Genomic DNA, 17,860 nt, shown 5'->3' on the forward strand with positions numbered 1-17,860 from the left:
CTCTTGCCGGTCGAAGGCCTTTGGCTCATTGTGTACGCAAAACTTTCGCGTCATTCTCGCCGACGAGGCGCTTTGCAAAGCTCTACCTCATCTCTAACAAGGTGTTGGCTGCGCTGTTTTCGGTCCTATAATAACGACGATACTGCATCTCTGACGGGGACTTTGAGAGCGCCATCACTTCGCCGCGGTGTGTCGTCAATGGAGGCAATTGGTATTTCTCCGATTGATTTCCCAGTGACCTTTCGGCCAGGGTGAAACATAATTAATTAGGGCGGGGTTTCCGGTCTCTACGATCTCGGTGTCGGTTATTACGGCTGGATGCGCTGCGCTTGTCGGCAGATCTCCCATGTCCTCAAAAGAAATCGATGCCTCTGTGCCGGTGGATGTGGGGGAGATGCGGTAACTTTCGCGCTTACACTGCACCCTCTTAGAGCCATCATTTTCGGCACAATAAGTCTGCGAGTTGCGCCTTCGATAATCTAATCTTTTATGAGTCGTTGATCGCAGCCTTGATTCTACAGCGTGGATACGTGAGGATGCGTCCGCGCGTGTAGCTCCGGGGCGACGAGCCCATCTAGTTATCATTTGATCTTCAGATAACCTATTCAAGGACTCCTCTGGGGCAAATGAATATGCCTCGGTGAGTTGGAAGTGGCATGGTATCATTTTTGTTTGAAGGAATGGTAGAGCTTCTCAGATTTGAACCTTTACGAGTCGTTGGAAAGGTCTTATTAAAGCTCAAATGTGTTGCTGTCGCGGTCGCTGGCGGTGTTGCTGACGAGCTATCCGCTTCTGAGTTTGAGCCCACTATGTCGCACCCCGCTGCCCTAATTACGTAAGGTCGTGCGATTGGGCAGGGTGAACACTTTGCTCTGCTGTGTCGTATGTAGCAGCGGCTAGTATGATAACGCTTGTGCGAATCTTCATAAACTCTAATACCATTATCAGCGGCTGAACTGATAACTAACAAGCTTCAACTCAAATCCTGACAGAATCGCTGTTCCCTCTTTCCAGTTGATAATATTCCACTTGAAAATTCAATCTTGCTCGCAGCCATGTGGTTAGACTATCTGATCTGAGATATGCCATCCAACACATCCCAGAAGAGACAGCGCGCCTCACAAGCCTGCGATTTTTGCCACGTCAGAGGACTCAGATGCCGCCGTGGGCCGGGGATATCTGATCGAACTTACGAGCCGCGGGCTGGCTGCCTCACTTGCAAGGACTATGAAATTGAATGCACAACGAATCGTCCCATCCGAAAAAGGGGTCGGAAGCCAAATGTTCCAGAGTCCGCCGAGCCTAACGGCTCCCAGTCCGAGCAGCAAGATGCAGGGTTCAAATCACTGACCATCGTTCCGCGACTGATACAAATTTATCGCGATACAATGTATCAGTGCTAGTAATTTTGCCCTCGTCCTTCGGGGATTATAACATGGGTGCTAAATTGCGTCTAGACTTCCGTTTCGCTCTCAAAGAAAGATCTCGAAACTCGGTGGAAAACAAGAAACTTCAGATTCCGATGCGCCGTCGTACGTGTTGCTGATGGCCCTCTGCGCCGTTAGTTCACAAATGGCTGCTTTGAATGCAGTCTTTGACAACGCGTTGCTTCGAGGCCTTTCTATACCTGAAAGCGAATCTTCCTTCACTGAAGCTGTCTCAAAGATACCACTTCACATCCCTCAGTCGCAAGACCTCGACTACTTGCGATCGTTTGGCCTCCTGGCAGCCTACTCATTACGGCGTGGCAATCACAGTGATCTCCATCGATATCTCGGACAATACCATGCTTCAGTTGCTCAAAACGATTTCCATGACGAGAGTCGCTGGCCGGAGGATATTCTCACGTCCAAGGTTGACGATCGGCGGCGGCTCTTCTGGTGTGCATACCGTCTCGAGGTCCACTCAGCATGCGTACTGGGACACGTCGTGCGGATGCCGGAATCACAGGTATCCCTCCTCTATCCCCGCATCACCCCAGCCATGGACCCTGAGACGCAAGCTTGGACAGCCGGTTGGGACTACATCACAGACCTGTTCCGGTTGTTGGAATACGCCATCTTTAGCCTTCATGGCTGCAAAAACCGCAAGGCACTGCTGGCCGTGCTTTACGACAAGCCCTCCCCTATGACACTGCTTAACAGCTTAGTTCAGCTTAGAGCCATCAAGTCTCCCATACTACTTGGCTTAACCGAGCCAGGTGACGGATTCCAAAGCAACCGCTGCAAGTACATGTCAGTCCAGATCACTTGTACGGAGAGACTCGTCAACATCATGGCCCTGCTCTACTGCCAAGCACCTGTCCATGAAGTAATGGCTCTTGCGAAGAGTTTTCTGGAAGAAGTTACCAAAGCGCCGCTCATCAGGTTCAAGGTCGCAAGCAGTCAGATCGTACATCAACTGCTTGGTGTCGGCCATATGCTCCGCAATGCCTCTGGTTTCGATAACGGTCGATATGGAACCGAAGCCAAACGATTGATTACGTTTTTAGGAGATTTAGTAGGAAACTTGGAACACGACATTCCCTCTGCAGCAGAAGTAGCACAACGACTCCTTGCGCTAGCAGAAATCACTCCATGACTTATTCAACGTTGAAGAAAAAGGCAAAAGTCCTACCGGATGGGATTGACATTCAAGCACGCTGTGTAGAGTATTGGTAACATAAAAATAATTGAGTGTTCGTCGCATTTTCGAAAGGAGACAGAAGTATTACGAAGAATCTATATCTCATAGCTCTGATAGCTGCCAAACAAGTAAACAATAACCCGATCCTACACTCTGAAACTGACGCAGCTAGTCTCGAAATTAGTTCCGTCTGCTTCACTCCTGCAAAACCACCGTGGTAACTAAGTACTTCTGATAAGCGGGAATGGACCACCGGCGGATTTGTTTGCCGTATATAATCATGATCACGAATGTGAAGGTACATGCCATAGACACCATGGCCGCAGTAATAAAGCAGTTCTGTAGTCCTTGCGTAGTTCACCAAGGTGTGATGGCGTAGCCGAAGCCAAACCCGATCGTATTCCTGAACAAAATGACGGAAACTGTGGTCTCTCCTGCAATTTCTTAGAAACAGTCAACATTGTAGCTTACGGCAATCGATCCACCAGTTACAACGCCAAACGTCAGCATGCCAAGCCCGAAAACCAAACCGACCCAGTGTACGTTGTGGTAAGCACCGACACCCCAAGTGATAAGGCCGGCTGCGGATATGATGCCGGAAACTGCTAAGACCCAGAGTCGGTGTTCAGGCTCGCGGATTCCGTTGTTGCGTCGGGCAAGCTGAAGGGTGATCCAATCCGCTGCGTTTCCGGACCAGAGCGAGGCAACAGCTGTTCCAATGATAGGACCTGCGTAGATGCAACCCACCAATGCGGCTGACCAGTTGTATGGGTTACCTGTCAGGACCGGACTAGCTGTTCCATTCAACACATTGTACCATGCCAGGTTGATGTCATAGAGAAAACCACCCCACGCGACTGTAGGCAATCGAAAGACCATGAGGACAGGTCGGTAGGCCATACGGAGCATATCAACGTTGCTGGGTCTTCCAGGGAGGACTTTAAACAAGCCATACTTGCCCCATCCTGAGTTAATATTCCGAGGAGATGAGAAGGCATATGTACCAGTTGCTGGAGCTTTAGGTGCTGATTCTGAAATCTCTTTTGTCGAGTTGGCATCGTGCTTGGCCTCCTTCGAAGCTTGGCTACCAGAGCTGTCGCTACTAGCGACCTCGCCATGGATGACATTGTCGCGAAAGTAGATGGTCTCCTCCATGAAGAAAAACATGATGATGAAGCACACAGCGCAAATGATGCTTCCAAAATTCATCGTCCATCGCCAACCGTATGCATCGTTGAACCACCCAGCAACAAGCGGGTCGAGGAAGTTGGATCCGAACAAGATGAAGACGTACAGCCCCATATATGTACCGCGGTTGTGGGCGAAGAAGAGATCAAAGACCGTGACCTCGCACAAAGACTCTATCGGCAAGACAGTGATGCCGATCAAGATCCGGTGCGCGAACTAAGCTGCCAGATGTGAACGCCGTTCGTCCAAAGTCATATCAAGAGCTGTCCGACCTCAAGGCTCTGGCAGGCAAGAAGATTGGCGTACCCAAAATGTACATTGGCCAAATCGATACAGACCCCTCTGCCAGGAAAGTATACACTCGCCAATCTATTACTGATCTTTGGAGCGACACTCGGAAAACCCTTGAAGGACTTGGTGCCAGCGTTCAGGAAGTCGATTTTCCCGTCGTTACAAAGTTCGAAAAGGCGGAATCGGACGGCATCGATACCGCCGGCAAAGAAGGCACAGCGCCGCCCCATCGCAACGATATTGACATGTGCCAACTGATGGCATATGCCTGGGACGACTTCCTCGCCGACAATAAAGATGCGAGTGTTGCAGTCAGTCTCTCACAGGTTGACCCGGCAGCCATTTTCCCTCGTCCACTAGGATCAATCCCGGACAAGTATGACTCGAACGACCCCCTCGTCCGGCATACAGATGTCGTCGCACACATCACCGCCGAGCGCATTGCCACTTACGATATTCCAGGCCTGGGAAAGGATCTGCATGATCTCGAGTCCAGACGCAAAGCGGATTTCGAAGATTGGCTCGATGCTCTCGGCCTCGACACAATCGTGTGGCCGTATAACGGCAACGTGGGCAAAGCGGATGCGGACGTCAACGAGGCTTCAGCGACGGAAGCGTGGCGCAATGGTGTCCTTTACTCGAACGGAAATTGTGCGATCCGCCAGCTGGGAATCCCAACGGTTAGTGTGCCGATGGGGGTAATGGCCGATACGGGAATGCCAGTCAACCTCACTTTTGCGTCCAAAGCGTACGATGACAACAATCTATTACGCTATGCCTTTGCGTTTAAGAAGGTGAGACATTTGCGGCAAGCACCCCCAAGGACGCCGGCATTAGCAACAGACACCATTTCGCTAGTTGGGGGAGAGACGAAGATGGGATTGATCCCTCCCGAACTAGTGGTTGACAATACCACAGTGCTCGATGCGAAAGATGGCAAGAAGGTTCGCCTCTCCGGCAGAGTTCAAAAGGAAGAGGTTTCGGGGCAATTTATTACTGTCGATGGCGACGAGTTCAAAGACTCCAAAATCACAGAAGGTAAGTGGGAGGCGGACTTCAACGTCATTAGTGTTTGGGAGGGCCGACCTGAGGAGAAGGGATCCCCAGACCCGGCGAAGGCTATGGTTGTCATAGTTGCCCGAGGAAAGAATGGAAGGTCAGCCGGGAAGGTTCTGTTCATTTAGTGCCTTGACGTTTCACTTCACAGGCAAGCAAAGATACGAATCCCAGGTCTCGCTCTAACTGATTTCCGTGTGATTCCATCAAGAATTTCGCCTCTGCTCGCCCCGGTCCAACGCTTAGGTTACGATATTGCTTGAGTTTGAATGTCACTTTGCAATAGCAAAAACAATCCTGTTGGCCACTCTGGCCCCCGTGTCCCATGTAAGAGTGTGGCATATCGTGCTTGGTTCTGCGTGGCTGACAATGTCTTGAGTCTACCTCAAATTCCGCGAGCCAAGAATAAGCTTACTACCTATTCATCTGCTCACCGCACATTGTCGCAAAATGTGTGCCGTCAGCATGATGGAAAAGAACTAGTCGCATTGCCTCAAGGTCCAAGTTGAAGCCAGCTTGCTGACGTCTGACAGCTCGACTGCGCCGCCTTCACTTTTCCCAATGCAGCTTGGTCGCCTACTTGGCTGTCCACTTCAGCCCCGGGATGCTAGGCGGAAGACTTGCAGCTCAGCCCGGCGCGCAGACTTATCCCGCTTGGTTCTACAGGGCTGACAGTGCCTTGTTTCTACTGCACCCTGCAGCAGCTTGGATGATGCTCAGCTTCCTATTTGCTCGGAAGGATCCGAGTCCGGGGAGAGGCGAAGGATTGCAGAGACGCAAGGGATTAGAATATTTATCCAATGGCCTACATCGAACGCACTTCCGTAGCTTGGCATTACTGACTGCGCTGGTAGTCAAGTGGGCGGTGTCGTTGCGCAGCAAACTGATGGATGCTTATCGACTTACACCACCAAACTCGGCTTAGGATGAAGGGTAACTATCACGGCTACACAAAAGCAGAGTGTGCTGTCTAGATGCAGCCTGCAGCAAAATCCTTCCCGAACATCATGGTCAGCTGCAGAGCAGGGTAGTACTGAAAATAGTCCCCGAGTACACGGATCTTCAATCTTGTTGCTGTGTCTTGATATCTATAAATGAACCTCATCACCCTCTCCAAGATGGGTTTCTGTTCTCATCATCATCATCGACGAACCTCAATCAACTCATCAACAGCTCAACAATTCTCTTTTCTCCTTTTCCTTTTGTGATTTCCTTATTTCCTTTGTCGGTATCTCTTTCTTCGGGACAATCGTTCAAACCAAACCATATTCACTTCAATATATTCACACCAGTCGTCTTCTGTTTGATATCATCTTCAGTCATATACTAAAGTCACAATGCATTTCTCCACCATCTTCACCCTCTTTGCCGCTGCCGCAAGCTTTGCCGCCGCTGCTCCACCTCAAGACGCTAAGCGCGACGACACGGTCTGCGCTTCTGGTACTGGGTTCTTCCAATCTTGTGCCAATGGCTTTCGCGGCTGCTGTAAATCCGATGCTTGCACCATCGGCTACTGCCCCGACGTGACCGGCACCTCCAACAACCCCCCCGCTGAGACCACCCCCGCTACAACGGCACACTCGAATCACTGGCAGCCCACCGATCCGACCGTCTGTGCTCCAGGCACTGGCTTCTTCCAGTCTTGCTCCAATGGATTCCGCGGCTGCTGCAAGTCCGACGCCTGCACCATTGGTTACTGCCCGGACATCAAGGCCTTCGAGACCGTAACTAAGGCTGCCCCCAAGACCACCCCGACTCCCACCCCGGAGGCCAAGTGTAACAATAACGGCGATGGCAACGCTGACCCTACCGTCTGTGCCCCCGGTACTGGTTTCTTCCAGTCTTGCTCTAACGGCTTCCGCGGATGCTGCAAGTCTGATGCTTGCACTCTCGGCTACTGCCCTTCCACCTCCGAGAAGCGACAGGATCCTACTGTTTGCGCTCCCGGTACCGGTTTCTTCCAGTCTTGCTCCAACGGCTTCCGCGGTTGCTGCAAGCAGGATGCTTGCACCATTGGCTACTGCCCTTCCAACTAAATCATGAGTCGAATTCGGAGGTAGCTGGATACACAATTCCAGGGCGTTTTGAAGGCTCGGAAGGATGGAAGGTTGATTATATTGCATTGCATGGTGGAATTTGATCATAGCACTACGGCGATTCATTTGGGCTTCCTTTACTCTGGCGTTTCTTCTATTTAGTCACTTCTACAGATAATACACCCACATTCCTTCAACATCAACTCCAACGTATAGTGTCAAGGTACGCGGGATCTGAGTTATAACTTATCCTTCTATACAACCTTGACTTGCAAAACTAGGATATGAAGGCTAGCAAGCTGATGATGAAAGTGGTTGATCATCTCGATCGTTAAATTATTGACTTCTGACAGTGTACTCAAATCAGGGGCAAATGCAGTTCTTGTACGTCGACTAATATATACTTGCTAAGGAATCGCGAGGCTATGCTTCTAGGCCTCAACTGAAAAGGAAGTAATTATATAGAAAAGCAAAGGTGCATCGGTTTAAGGGCTACTCGTGTTTTCAGCCCTGGTTACACCTTTTGTCCGATTCCAACCTCTCGTCATGTCTTGCTCCTCACTCCAATCCTCTAAATCGCCTGTTGAACTCCTCTACGGCGACGGCCACCATTTTGTACAAGAAGGCGCGGCCGCTTTCATCGCCGACAGGGATAAATGGCCCGTTTGTGCCGCCTCTTAGGGTCAGGCTCAGACCTGTCCGCTCCTTTGCAATGGTTTGGACATCTTTTAGTGGCACATCCCACTCAGAAGTCAAACGCCGGCTGCGAATAAGCAGGATCCGGGCGTATGTGACCATGACTACCATGTCTTCGCGGGGTAGCTCAAGGTGAGCAATGTAGTTTTCGTTGAAGTACTTGCCGTTATCAACTTGCTTCAACCATGACTGTCCGAGTGCTTCCCGAGCGTTGTAGGGTCGCACAATGCCGTCGGAAGGCACGAACCGAGCAGGTCGAACACGGTCAAGCTCTGAGCCGTCAAAGACCGTCGTTGTGTTGCGGATGCCTTCAGAAACATTGGAGGCCATATCCAGAACACCGATTGCGGGCTTAGTCGCAAATCCTATGACGCCCTTTCCAACACCCTTGAAGAATCCCAGTGCGCCCTCTTGCTCTGCCCCTTCAAGTGGCTTGCGCACAAGTCCACCCACACCGGATGCGGCGCTCGTGAAGAGTGAGTTGGCGCCGGTGGTGACGCCATAGAGAGCATGCTTGGGCCTGTTGCGTGCGCGCGTAATACGACGACGATCCTGAAACTGCTTGTCGAGAGTTGCAGCCGCTAGACCCTTGGACAAGCTGCCAGTAAACTTAGAGAAAGAATCTGAGAAACCGTAGACAGACTTCTTGACGAGCGACGCAGCTCCCTTTGCAACACCGATACCAAAATCTTCGGGTTTGTCCGAAAGAATCAGCCCTTGGTAGGGTTCGTAGAACACATCTGTTAGGCCAGAGCTGATGTTGTTGAACAAACCGACTGGGTTACCGAGGAAATCGGCAGAGCCAAGGATCTTGTGAATCTGATAGAGTACCTCTTGGCTGTAGTGACTCGAGATGTTCTGCGTCAGAGCAGGCACCGAGACGCGGACGTTGTCTAACATGAGAGCGTTTAGACGGATGGGTGCATCATTGACGTTACCGATGGCCATGGTCATGACATTGAGGAAGAACATGAGAGGGTTTCGCGACGATGTCTTGTCCTCAGCATTAATTCGTTCCGTGCGCATGAAGGACAGATCAAGTTGCATGGGCTGGATGTTGAGCAGCTCGAAGTAGATGTCCTGACCGGACTGCTGCTGTTGCGGCTCAGGAATGTCCAACTCCTCGTCACACAGCTTGCCTTCTTCGTTGGTATCGGACCAGGCGGCTCCAGGAATATTTGCAAAATCCAGAACCGCATAAACGAAGTCTTCGTCGAGTTCAATCGTCATTTGCTGCATCAAGAGTGTGGCGTATTTGATGTAAAGCACACCGTATGAATCGTCCTTCACCCGAGTGACCATGGCGTGGATCGAGGGATGCGCGTCAACCTCCTGGGCCCTCTTCGGGACTACGCTAGGGTACAAAATCATCGGGAAGAGGCCGCCGTACAGTTGGTTGTCAATCTGGATCCACTTGACCGAGAAGCTGATAGTTTGCTGGAGAGGAGAGTCGTGGTAACGAAGTGAGACGTCCCTGAAGGTGACGTAGGCAAGTTCCTTGAGCTGAGAGTTGATAAGTGAAATTCCAATGCCTGAGAGCTTCAGCTGGGCTCGGAAAGTTGCAGTCGTCTCCTGATCCTTGACTTCAAAGCCATCGGTGCTTGTGCGGGAGCCAGACTTTGACTTCTGTCGGTACAGACTCTTCGATTGCCGGAAGTTGGATAGAATCAGAGTCTGCGTAGGGCCATCGGCGGCTACGTTGATGTCAATGATCTTTTGTTGACCGGAATTGGTCGTGAACTTCATCGGAATCTGGTTGCCGATCTCGGCCAGCTTGACGTGTCTCTCCTTGCCGTGGGCGTTGATGATGATCTCGCGGAACTTGGCAGCGGGGAAGTCCCAGGCATAGGGCATGATACTTCTGGCCGGCAGTCTATACTTGATGGGCCTCCAGCCTGATCTGTCTTCAACTCCGTCATCATCCAAGCTGGGATTGGCCTGATAGAACGTGAATTCCGTATCGCTCTCATTTCTCATCTGGTACGGCCAGTTTTTGGTCTCCAGACTGAGGTGCAAGAAAATGGTAGCACCTTCCATCAAAGTCTCGACGCGAATCAAACGTTGGCGTTGACCTGCCTTGGCAATCTTGACATGAGTAGTGCCGATATCCGAGATGTTGAAGGGCGAAGTCCATTGATTATTCATTCCCGGATGGCAAAGAGAAAGCTGCTTGACAGCCGTCTTCTGCATGAAGTGAAGTGGTTGGTGGGCGCTAGGCTTTAGTGTCATGAAGCCTGATGAGCTGGACTCTCGGACGTTGATCTCCTCTCCGAGCTTGTTTTCCAGGACAAACCTCGGCGCCAGAGTAACGACCTTGGTCATCTTGTACTTGCCTTCTCCAGCCTCAGTCGTAATGCCGATGTGCACTTCGGTGTTCCTGGAGGGTGACGGCAGTACCACTTCTGTTGTACTACCGATAGCATCAAAACTTTGCGGCTTGCTCCACTCAGAGTCAGCAATCTGCAATAACGCTCGATTTCTGTGATCTTCATTGCCGAATGAAAACATGAACGGGGTGGCCTTGGGACGATCTCTGTCGGATCTGGACCTGTTAGACAGAGTTGACTGGCCAGCTGCAGGCCGCGCGCCCTGAAGGAAACCCTTGGCTCTAATCTGAAGGTCGAGCCCGGTCTTGTTCAAGATGATGTAAGGACTGTAGACGGTCACCCGGAAGGCCCCACCGCCGTCTGGAACCTTGTGGTAGTGAAGCTTAAGATTAAGCTGCAGGCCGTCGGCATCCTTGCAAAGAAGCCGATCTTCTTTTTTGAAGTCATCTGACGACCCGGCGTTGATAATTGCAAAGTCGCTGGGCTTAAATACGGTATCCTGCATGTCGATACTGAGAAGAAGGAGGTGAGACAGCTCCACGACGTGGACCGGACTTAGGCCACCCTTGCGAAGAAAGTTTGCCCAGTCCTTCTTTGTGTTCTTGTCGTAAATGCGGTACTTGAAGTCGTACGGAAGTAAGTTTTCGAGAATCACTGGCGGCGACAGCTTGATACGCATGTACGGATAGTTCCTGGTTGAGTGGTCAGCGGATACCCAACAAATAAAGCGAAAGTACTTACTTGGTCAGCGGATTCGATCTGTCAAACGTAGCATTGAGCTGGAAATAGAACGGATCGCCGTTTTCTCCCTTGCAGACCATCGTCCGTGTAGGTCGCTTCAAGAGATCTCTCCACCACAGGGTCTCAGAAGACCATGCATACCCGAAGCCCGAGTCGGGTCGCACGAGCAAGGACTTCATGAACACAGCTCCCACCGGAGCGGGTCGGCTCTCTCCGGGGGCAATCTTCTCAATCTTGAGCAGGTGGCCCTCTTGGGCGTCGTACACACCCAGCTCGACGGGGATTTGGGTGAGGTTGTCAACCACGAGCGGCGATCGTAGAGTGACGTATTTGACGTTGTCCTTTCCCAAGGTGACTTCGACAAGCAAGCGATGCAGAATGTTGTCAGTCTTGGGCTTCAGGCCATAGATCGCCTCACCCTCACGGTTCAGTCTGACGTTCTTAACCGCGTCAAAGCCACTGCCCTCCAGATGGATTCCCACGCTGCCGGTGCTGCCTTCCGTAGAAAGGTTTTCTCGCATTTTTTCCCAGGGCTCAAAGCTCCAGGGCGCCTCCTCTCCATCTTCGAGGCGGGCTGTCATGTTGTCGTCCGTTATCGTGCTCTTGGACTGTACCACTACATCGAAACCAGTGTAGTTTCGGATGCGATACGGGGCATCGACACCACGTGGCTTGCCGAGAACATCTTCGTCTTTGCTGAGAAAGGCGAAAGACTTCGACGCCAGCGCAATAGTGGCAGTTGTGATTGTGACATCGAAGACTTTCTTGGACGCAACGTCGATGGACAGCAGGCCTGACTGCTGCTCCCGCGCGATCCCGAAACCGACCTGCCAAGGTTCCAATAAGGGTTCCCATGCTGACTTGGAGAAATTGTAGACATTTGTGTAAAGGTCGATAGCCGTCTCGGCCTTGAGGTTGGAAGACCAGTCTTCAGCCGTGGCAGTGAAGCTTTTGATACCCAGGTCGAGGATGGGAAGCTCATGGACGTCGCCAATGAGAACAACACGAATACCCTCAATGGTGGCTGAGAGTTCCTCGTGACGTTTCGGGCGGGCTTGGATAGCTGTGCCATGCGGGTCTTCTTGATCTTGTTTCGCTTGAGACGCCGCTACCTTGGCGGTCTTGGACACAACGGTCTTGTTCGCCATGGTTGATGGTCCTTTACCACTGGCCGTTCGCTGCTTGATACCAGCCTGACGAAGTTGCTTCGCTTTCTCATCTGCAGCGGAAGCAGACTTCTTGTTGTCCTGCTCCTTTTGTTGTTGGTCCGACAGTTCAGTAGCCTTGCTGGCGATTTGAAGAGCGAGTAGAATATCTCTCAGGGAGAGTCGTAGAATCAAAGGTTCAATGTCTGCATGAATGCTCGTAATGTTGGGTTTCGAACTATCCATTGACATTTGGACGGAGAAATCGTCGATGAGTCGGAGGCGTGAGTCTTCGAACCGATCCATTCGGCAAAGGAACATGCCAATCTCGGAAACTTGAAAGGTCAGGGCATGTTGTTGAGAAAGCAAGACCTGCTTGGTGCCAAGTACGATGGCTTCGGAGCTGGCGCTAAGGGGGTTTGCAATCAATATGACTTGTGCATCCACAATGTTTACCCTATACGCAATGCTCAGGGTGCTTTGGGGCTTGTCGTTGGCTTCTCCCTGGGGCTCTTCGATCTCATCACTGCTGCTCTTCTGTGACTTGGCTTTGTTGGACCAAGTGACTTGCATAGAATCAGTGTCAATGTCAGACTCCTCTGGCGTCTCTAGCAGTGACTCGTCATCAGCCGGCGAAGGTTCCTCTGGTTGTAGGCCGACCATGACAAAGTTCTGAATGGCGAAAAGGTAATCAAGTGCGAAGATGATGCGCGGACTGTCGATAGTGACAATAGCAATGAGGCTCCTCTCCTGGCCCCCTGACATCGTAATGCTAGCCATCAGCTGCTGTACCTCCTTGTTGGAGGATGTCATGATCCGGCGGAACTTGTTCGTTTCACGAGGGCGGCTATCGTAAATTGTAAATGAGTGGATCAGGAATTCGCCCTCGAGAGAACCATCGTTGAGCATGCGTGTCTTTAGTTTGGTACCATCTAATGAGAACCGGGACAAGCTGGCATCCTCTAGCTTGCCAACGGGCTTCTCCCCGGGGGCAAGTAATAGCTCCATGCCAATGGTGTTAACCTGGAAGACAAGGTCGAGTTTTGTCCATGCTTGGTTCTTGGGGGATAGCTCAGGACCAAGATCAACCTCTTTCTGCTCATCACTTGAGCTCTTGTCAATGGGCATAGACTTAGCTCTCTGCAGTGTGTCTTTATCGACTTCGCGCTCAGCCTCTTGATCTTGCTCTTCCGAGTCGGCAGCAAATGCGGCGGGGACAGCCTTTGAGATCTCCATCAAGAACCTGAGTTGAAACTGGGTAAGCCGCAGATTGAAGTCAGACATGCTGCCTTCAATCTCAAGCTCGGGTCGCTTTTTGCCGTCTTGGTGCTCAGCGTAAGTGACGTTGAAGCCAAGATCAACCTTGTCGATCAGCTCTAGCTCTTCGGAAAGATCGCCAGGGTAATTGAAGTCGGATGTCAGACGAATGTTGCGGATTCCGGCAGAGATCTTTGTCGCTATCTGAGAGTCTTCAGAATCATCCAATGGGGCAAACTTGTTCTGAGCATAGATTTCACCCAAGTAGGCAGTGATGACATCCCGCTTGGTTTGTCCTTGGGTAACAACCCGAGGGAAAACAACAATCGGTGTCTTGACCACAACATCATACTTTAACTTGCTCGTGCTCTGTTGGATCTGGTTGGCTTGCGACGCCGCTGCTTGACGAGCGGCATTGTAGATGGCTTGCATCTTGCCAAACTTGACGAGGAATTGAATGATCTTTCTGAAAGGCTCTTCGAGAAAGTTAAGCTTGACGGAGCCAGCCCTCAAATAGACTGAGGAATCGTATCCGGGATACGCCTTTTTGTTGGTCGCATCGAACGTCTCGTAACGGAAGTCGGCAAGCTCGTCGCCTTGGATGGAAATGAGTTGCCTCAGATTGGACTCCTCCGAGACGCCCTGGTTGATGTCGTCGACTAGGTTGAGATTGCCCAACTTTGCATTCACACGCATGGTTTTGCCCAAAAGGAAAACTCCGACGTCAGCATGATTGAATGACAGGGTAGCCAGGCGGATCCCATCGTTATTCAGGATCATCCGGATACTCTTCAAGTCCACCTTGACTCTGATGGAGCCTGTGTTTGCTGGAGCGTCTTCTGGCGGGGCATCGACTGCTATCTCGACTTCTTCGTCGTCGTCGTCCGAGTCCGAAATGGCCTTCTGTTCCTGCGGTGTTGCTGCTTCGTTGTTATTTCCAGTGAAAGTTGCTAGGATAAAATCCAAAAGCGTGAGAAGTGTCTTTCTAGTCACAATAAGGTTGATTGTGGAAATTGCAGCGGTAACGTTTGTCTCCACGCCCTCATACACTGGCATAAACTCTGGCGACAAGCGGTTGACCCGGGTGAACTTGACACTGACAAGGCTGCGATTCTGCTCGCGATCCTCGACGTCTCCAGACGACACAATTGATTTGAAATCTGCTGAAGGGTTGTCGACAAAGTCATCCATCGTGACGGAGCCCAGCGAAACCTCGGCGTTCATGTCGTATGGGCGCAGGTAGAAGAGAAGGTCAAAGTTTTCTGCAACCAATTCAACGAGCAACTGATCGGGCTTCTTCTTGTCTGGGTCGCTTCGGTACAGAGATCCCTTGAGAGTATCCACCTTAAATTTAAGCTCGAAAGAACGCTGCTGTAACTTGAGCTGTTCCTTGTTGTCCCTACCGCCGTCGGCGTCCTCGAACTCGTCGTGGTCATCATCGTCGTCGTCGATGACAATGGCGGTCTGCGACTGCATGAATGGGAACTGTGACGATTTGCGACGACTGGGTTCCTTGCGTGACCGCGACCGACTCGAGGCGGTACTCAAGCCACGCGGACGAGTTGTCACTGGCTGTCCTTGGGAGTCTTTGATCTGTTCCTGTTGTTCACCCTGACCAAATTTGGGAATGGCGACATCGATGATTCGCATCAGGTTCTTGTACTTTGAATCTGAGACGGTAGCATGGAGCATGGGAAGATGGCCGGAGACTTTGAGCTTCGTCAGGTTCGGGGCTTTGGGGAGGATGGAAGTTTCGACGACGAAGTCAACGTTGATTTCTTCCACAACGTGTAGATGTTGCGTATTATCCTTCTTCGAAAGCTGAGCTTTCGTCACGTCGATGGATGGGCCTATCAACACCTGTGTAGAGGAAAGCTTCACCAAGAACTTGTCATACATGACAGACTCGAGACGCTTGAAGTCCTCGTCCGTGTACGATTGTCGTTGCTTGGACTGGATCTGTTTCATTGTGTCCTGGTCAACCAGCTCGCTGTTAACACTGATATGGCCGGCGTCCAGAATCAAGCAGGTGGAGTCCCTGACGGCAATGCTGACTGGCACGATAATGAGCGGAGCCTGCAAGTCGAGCTGGGCATTGATGGTTTTGTGTTCCTCGAGTGCAAACTCAAGACCAGCGCGAGTCTGTTCTCTGAACGTCTCTACAGTAGCACCGGCAGTCTCCATCAGCGCTGTGATGGATTCCATGTGTCTTTCTGGTGGACGGAAGAAGTCTGCAACGCCAACCACGAAGTTCGGGTTCCACACGATCTCCAGGGGCTTGAGCGATCCGCTAAGGGCGATGTCTCCTTCACGATCAATGGGGTTCTGCTCAACCTCAAAACGAAAGAAGGGCTCGTCGTCGTTTTCCTCGAGTTCCTCAATGGTGAGTCGCTTCTGGTCGTGGGTATCAGGGGCATCCTTGACCCTGACGATTTCAGGGAACAATGTATCGGGCGTTGTTCCATCGTTGACACGAAGACCACCGAGACTGAGATCGGCGAGGAAGGAATCGGGGCGCTGTAGAACCTTGGCTTTAAAAACATCAAAATGAAGACTGAGAAGGTCGCTGCGCTTGCCGTTATGGCTTTTCTTCAACGTGAAGCTTCCGGTGCTCAACCATGCCTCGACCTGCATCTTAATCGAGTCTCGGGGGATGTCCACTGATTCGGCCAACGCTGTCTTTTCGTCAAACTCGATGGCATCGTACAGCTCTTTGCGCTGCTCTTCGGTGATCTGCGTATTTTCGTCGTCCTCTGCATGCTGTTCCTGCTGTTTCTGGCCGCTGCCCCAAGCCCATGCCAGCCAACCTTGCTGCTCCTGTTTGGGAGGCTGGTTCTTGAGGGCAGCAGCGTTCTCCTTCTTCAGTTGGTTACGGGCCAGAGACCGCCAGAACCGCAGGTCCTCGTAGTCGAGCTTGAACTCGAGCTTATTGAGTTCTTCGCTTTCTTGGGCATTGAGCTGCTGCTGTTGTTTCCGCTTCTTGAAGAGTTCAATGTAGCGTTTGCGATCGTCACGCCGTTCTCGGAAGTAGTCCCAGGACCATCTGCGGTTTCTCTCGTGTATCTTGCTGAGCACAGCTTCGCCGGCAAATTTGAGCCAGGCTCTCGGGTCTTCCTTGGGCGTGACTCCCTTGGGCTGGAACTTCTTGTATTCTTGGTGGCGGATGAAGTAGTGGAAAAGATCCACCATCATTAGGCCGTCGCGGTATTGGTCGTCATCAATGACCAGGCCGATTTCTTCGAATAGCAAGCTCGCCTTGGCTTTCGGGATATGAACGTCTCCGGTCTTGTCGAGGACAATCTTTGCCTTTCCATTGACGGGGCGCAGAATGAACTGGTGATTGAGCTCTGTGTCTTCGGTTGACCCGATCAAACTCTTGAACTTGTCAACCATCTCGTCATGTGGCATGGGAGGCTTTCCGCCTGTGTCGACCTCTCGTCCGGGACCCAGCAGCTCTGTGTCCGTGTTCCAGTAGACAGCGAGCGCGCCAAGGGTTGCGAGCTTGTGGGTGCTCTTCGCGGAATCCTGGATAAAGGTGGGCTTCCACTGGCCGTCGGTGCTGATGGCGCTGAACTCCTCGAGTGTCACGCCGAGGGCAAAGGGATGGCCAGGCGCGGAGATGGCGTCCTCATATCTGACGTGAATGTTCTTGATCGTGACCTGCAGGTTGTCGACGATCTTGGTGACCAGGCTCTGAGTGAAGCTCTGGCTCTTCTTCTGCTCCTCTTGGCTCATGCCTTCTTGAGACCTCTCCTTGAGCAGCTCGGCCGAGTCGAGCTTCTCCATCTTTATGCGTTGTTTCCTGCGCTCCTCCTCTTCTTCGTCGTAGGCGGCTTCCTCCCTGGGCGAGGCCAGCAGGAAGACATCTTCGATAAAGACCTTGACGGGTGCGCCGCGCAAGTTGGACCACGGGATGATGAGAGTGAGCTCGCCGAGGTGGCCTTCCATCACGTTGATGGGCAGCTTCAGCTGGTCGAGGGCTTCCCGCCGAAGCTCGAGGTTCCGTAGCTTGACATCGCCAGACCAGATCCCAACCTTGAGCTGTGCGGGGTCAAAGTTCTTGACGTACATGCCCAGGAACCTGTTGAGCAGGCCGGCAACGAGTCCCTCCAACATCTTGTCTGTATGGTGCCGTTACCCTGGCGAGGGAGACTCGGTGTTGAGGTTCTATCGTGTATGAGCGGCTCGAAGCATGGGGCAGGGAGGAGACTGGGGGCAGTCGGGAAGCTCGATCACCACGCGCGCGGGGGTCGGAAATGTTGGCGGAGGGGCACTGCCGTCATCAAAGTGGGCGTGGCGCGAGGTCGAGATTGAGGTGAGAGATGGAGTTCGTGGGTACTCAGTCGTGTCGGGATCGTCGTTAAAAAAAAACCTGGCAATGGGTATCTGGCGGTGTTGAGAGTTGAGATTGATCGGGAATACGAAAGGTGTGTGGCGTCTGCCGTGGCTCCGAAAGTAGCAATCGTAGGGGAACTGGCTGTCGATACGCCAAGTCGTG

General features: G+C 51.9%; 5 protein-coding genes across 5 annotated transcripts; 3 read left to right on the plus strand and 2 right to left on the minus strand.

The window, feature by feature from the left end:
• Positions 1–1,983: 1,983 nt before the first annotated feature.
• Positions 1,984–2,580, plus strand: ColSpa_09862 (uncharacterized protein; the record flags this gene model as incomplete). The annotated part of the gene is made up of 1 exon (XM_049276074.1): positions 1,984–2,580. The coding sequence occupies one exon, from the start codon at positions 1,984–1,986 to the stop codon at positions 2,578–2,580; it is 597 nt and encodes a 198-aa protein (XP_049132031.1).
• Positions 2,581–3,069: 489 nt separating this feature from the next.
• ColSpa_09863 (putative MFS-type transporter) lies at positions 3,070–3,927 on the minus strand (the record flags this gene model as incomplete). The annotated part of the gene is made up of 1 exon (XM_049276075.1): positions 3,070–3,927. One exon carries the CDS (start codon positions 3,925–3,927, stop codon positions 3,070–3,072), a length of 858 nt encoding a protein of 285 aa, XP_049132032.1.
• A 197-nt stretch (positions 3,928–4,124) lies between these two features.
• On the plus strand, positions 4,125–5,288 carry ColSpa_09864 (uncharacterized protein; the record flags this gene model as incomplete). Its single annotated transcript, XM_049276076.1, has 1 exon — positions 4,125–5,288. The coding sequence occupies one exon, from the start codon at positions 4,125–4,127 to the stop codon at positions 5,286–5,288; it is 1,164 nt and encodes a 387-aa protein (XP_049132033.1).
• Positions 5,289–6,497: 1,209 nt separating this feature from the next.
• Positions 6,498–7,196, plus strand: ColSpa_09865 (uncharacterized protein; the record flags this gene model as incomplete). The annotated part of the gene is made up of 1 exon (XM_049276077.1): positions 6,498–7,196. One exon carries the CDS (start codon positions 6,498–6,500, stop codon positions 7,194–7,196), a length of 699 nt encoding a protein of 232 aa, XP_049132034.1.
• A 558-nt stretch (positions 7,197–7,754) lies between these two features.
• ColSpa_09866 (vacuolar protein sorting-associated protein 13C) lies at positions 7,755–17,478 on the minus strand (the record flags this gene model as incomplete). The annotated part of the gene is made up of 4 exons (XM_049276078.1): positions 7,755–10,911; positions 10,961–12,713; positions 12,945–14,691; positions 14,932–17,478. 4 exons carry the CDS (start codon positions 17,476–17,478, stop codon positions 7,755–7,757), a joined length of 9,204 nt encoding a protein of 3,067 aa, XP_049132035.1.
• Positions 17,479–17,860: the final 382 nt, after the last annotated feature.

This window comes from Colletotrichum spaethianum (genome assembly GCF_022836535.1).
Source record: "Colletotrichum spaethianum MAFF 239500 DNA, contig31, whole genome shotgun sequence".
NCBI classification, from domain to species: domain Eukaryota; kingdom Fungi; phylum Ascomycota; class Sordariomycetes; order Glomerellales; family Glomerellaceae; genus Colletotrichum; species Colletotrichum spaethianum.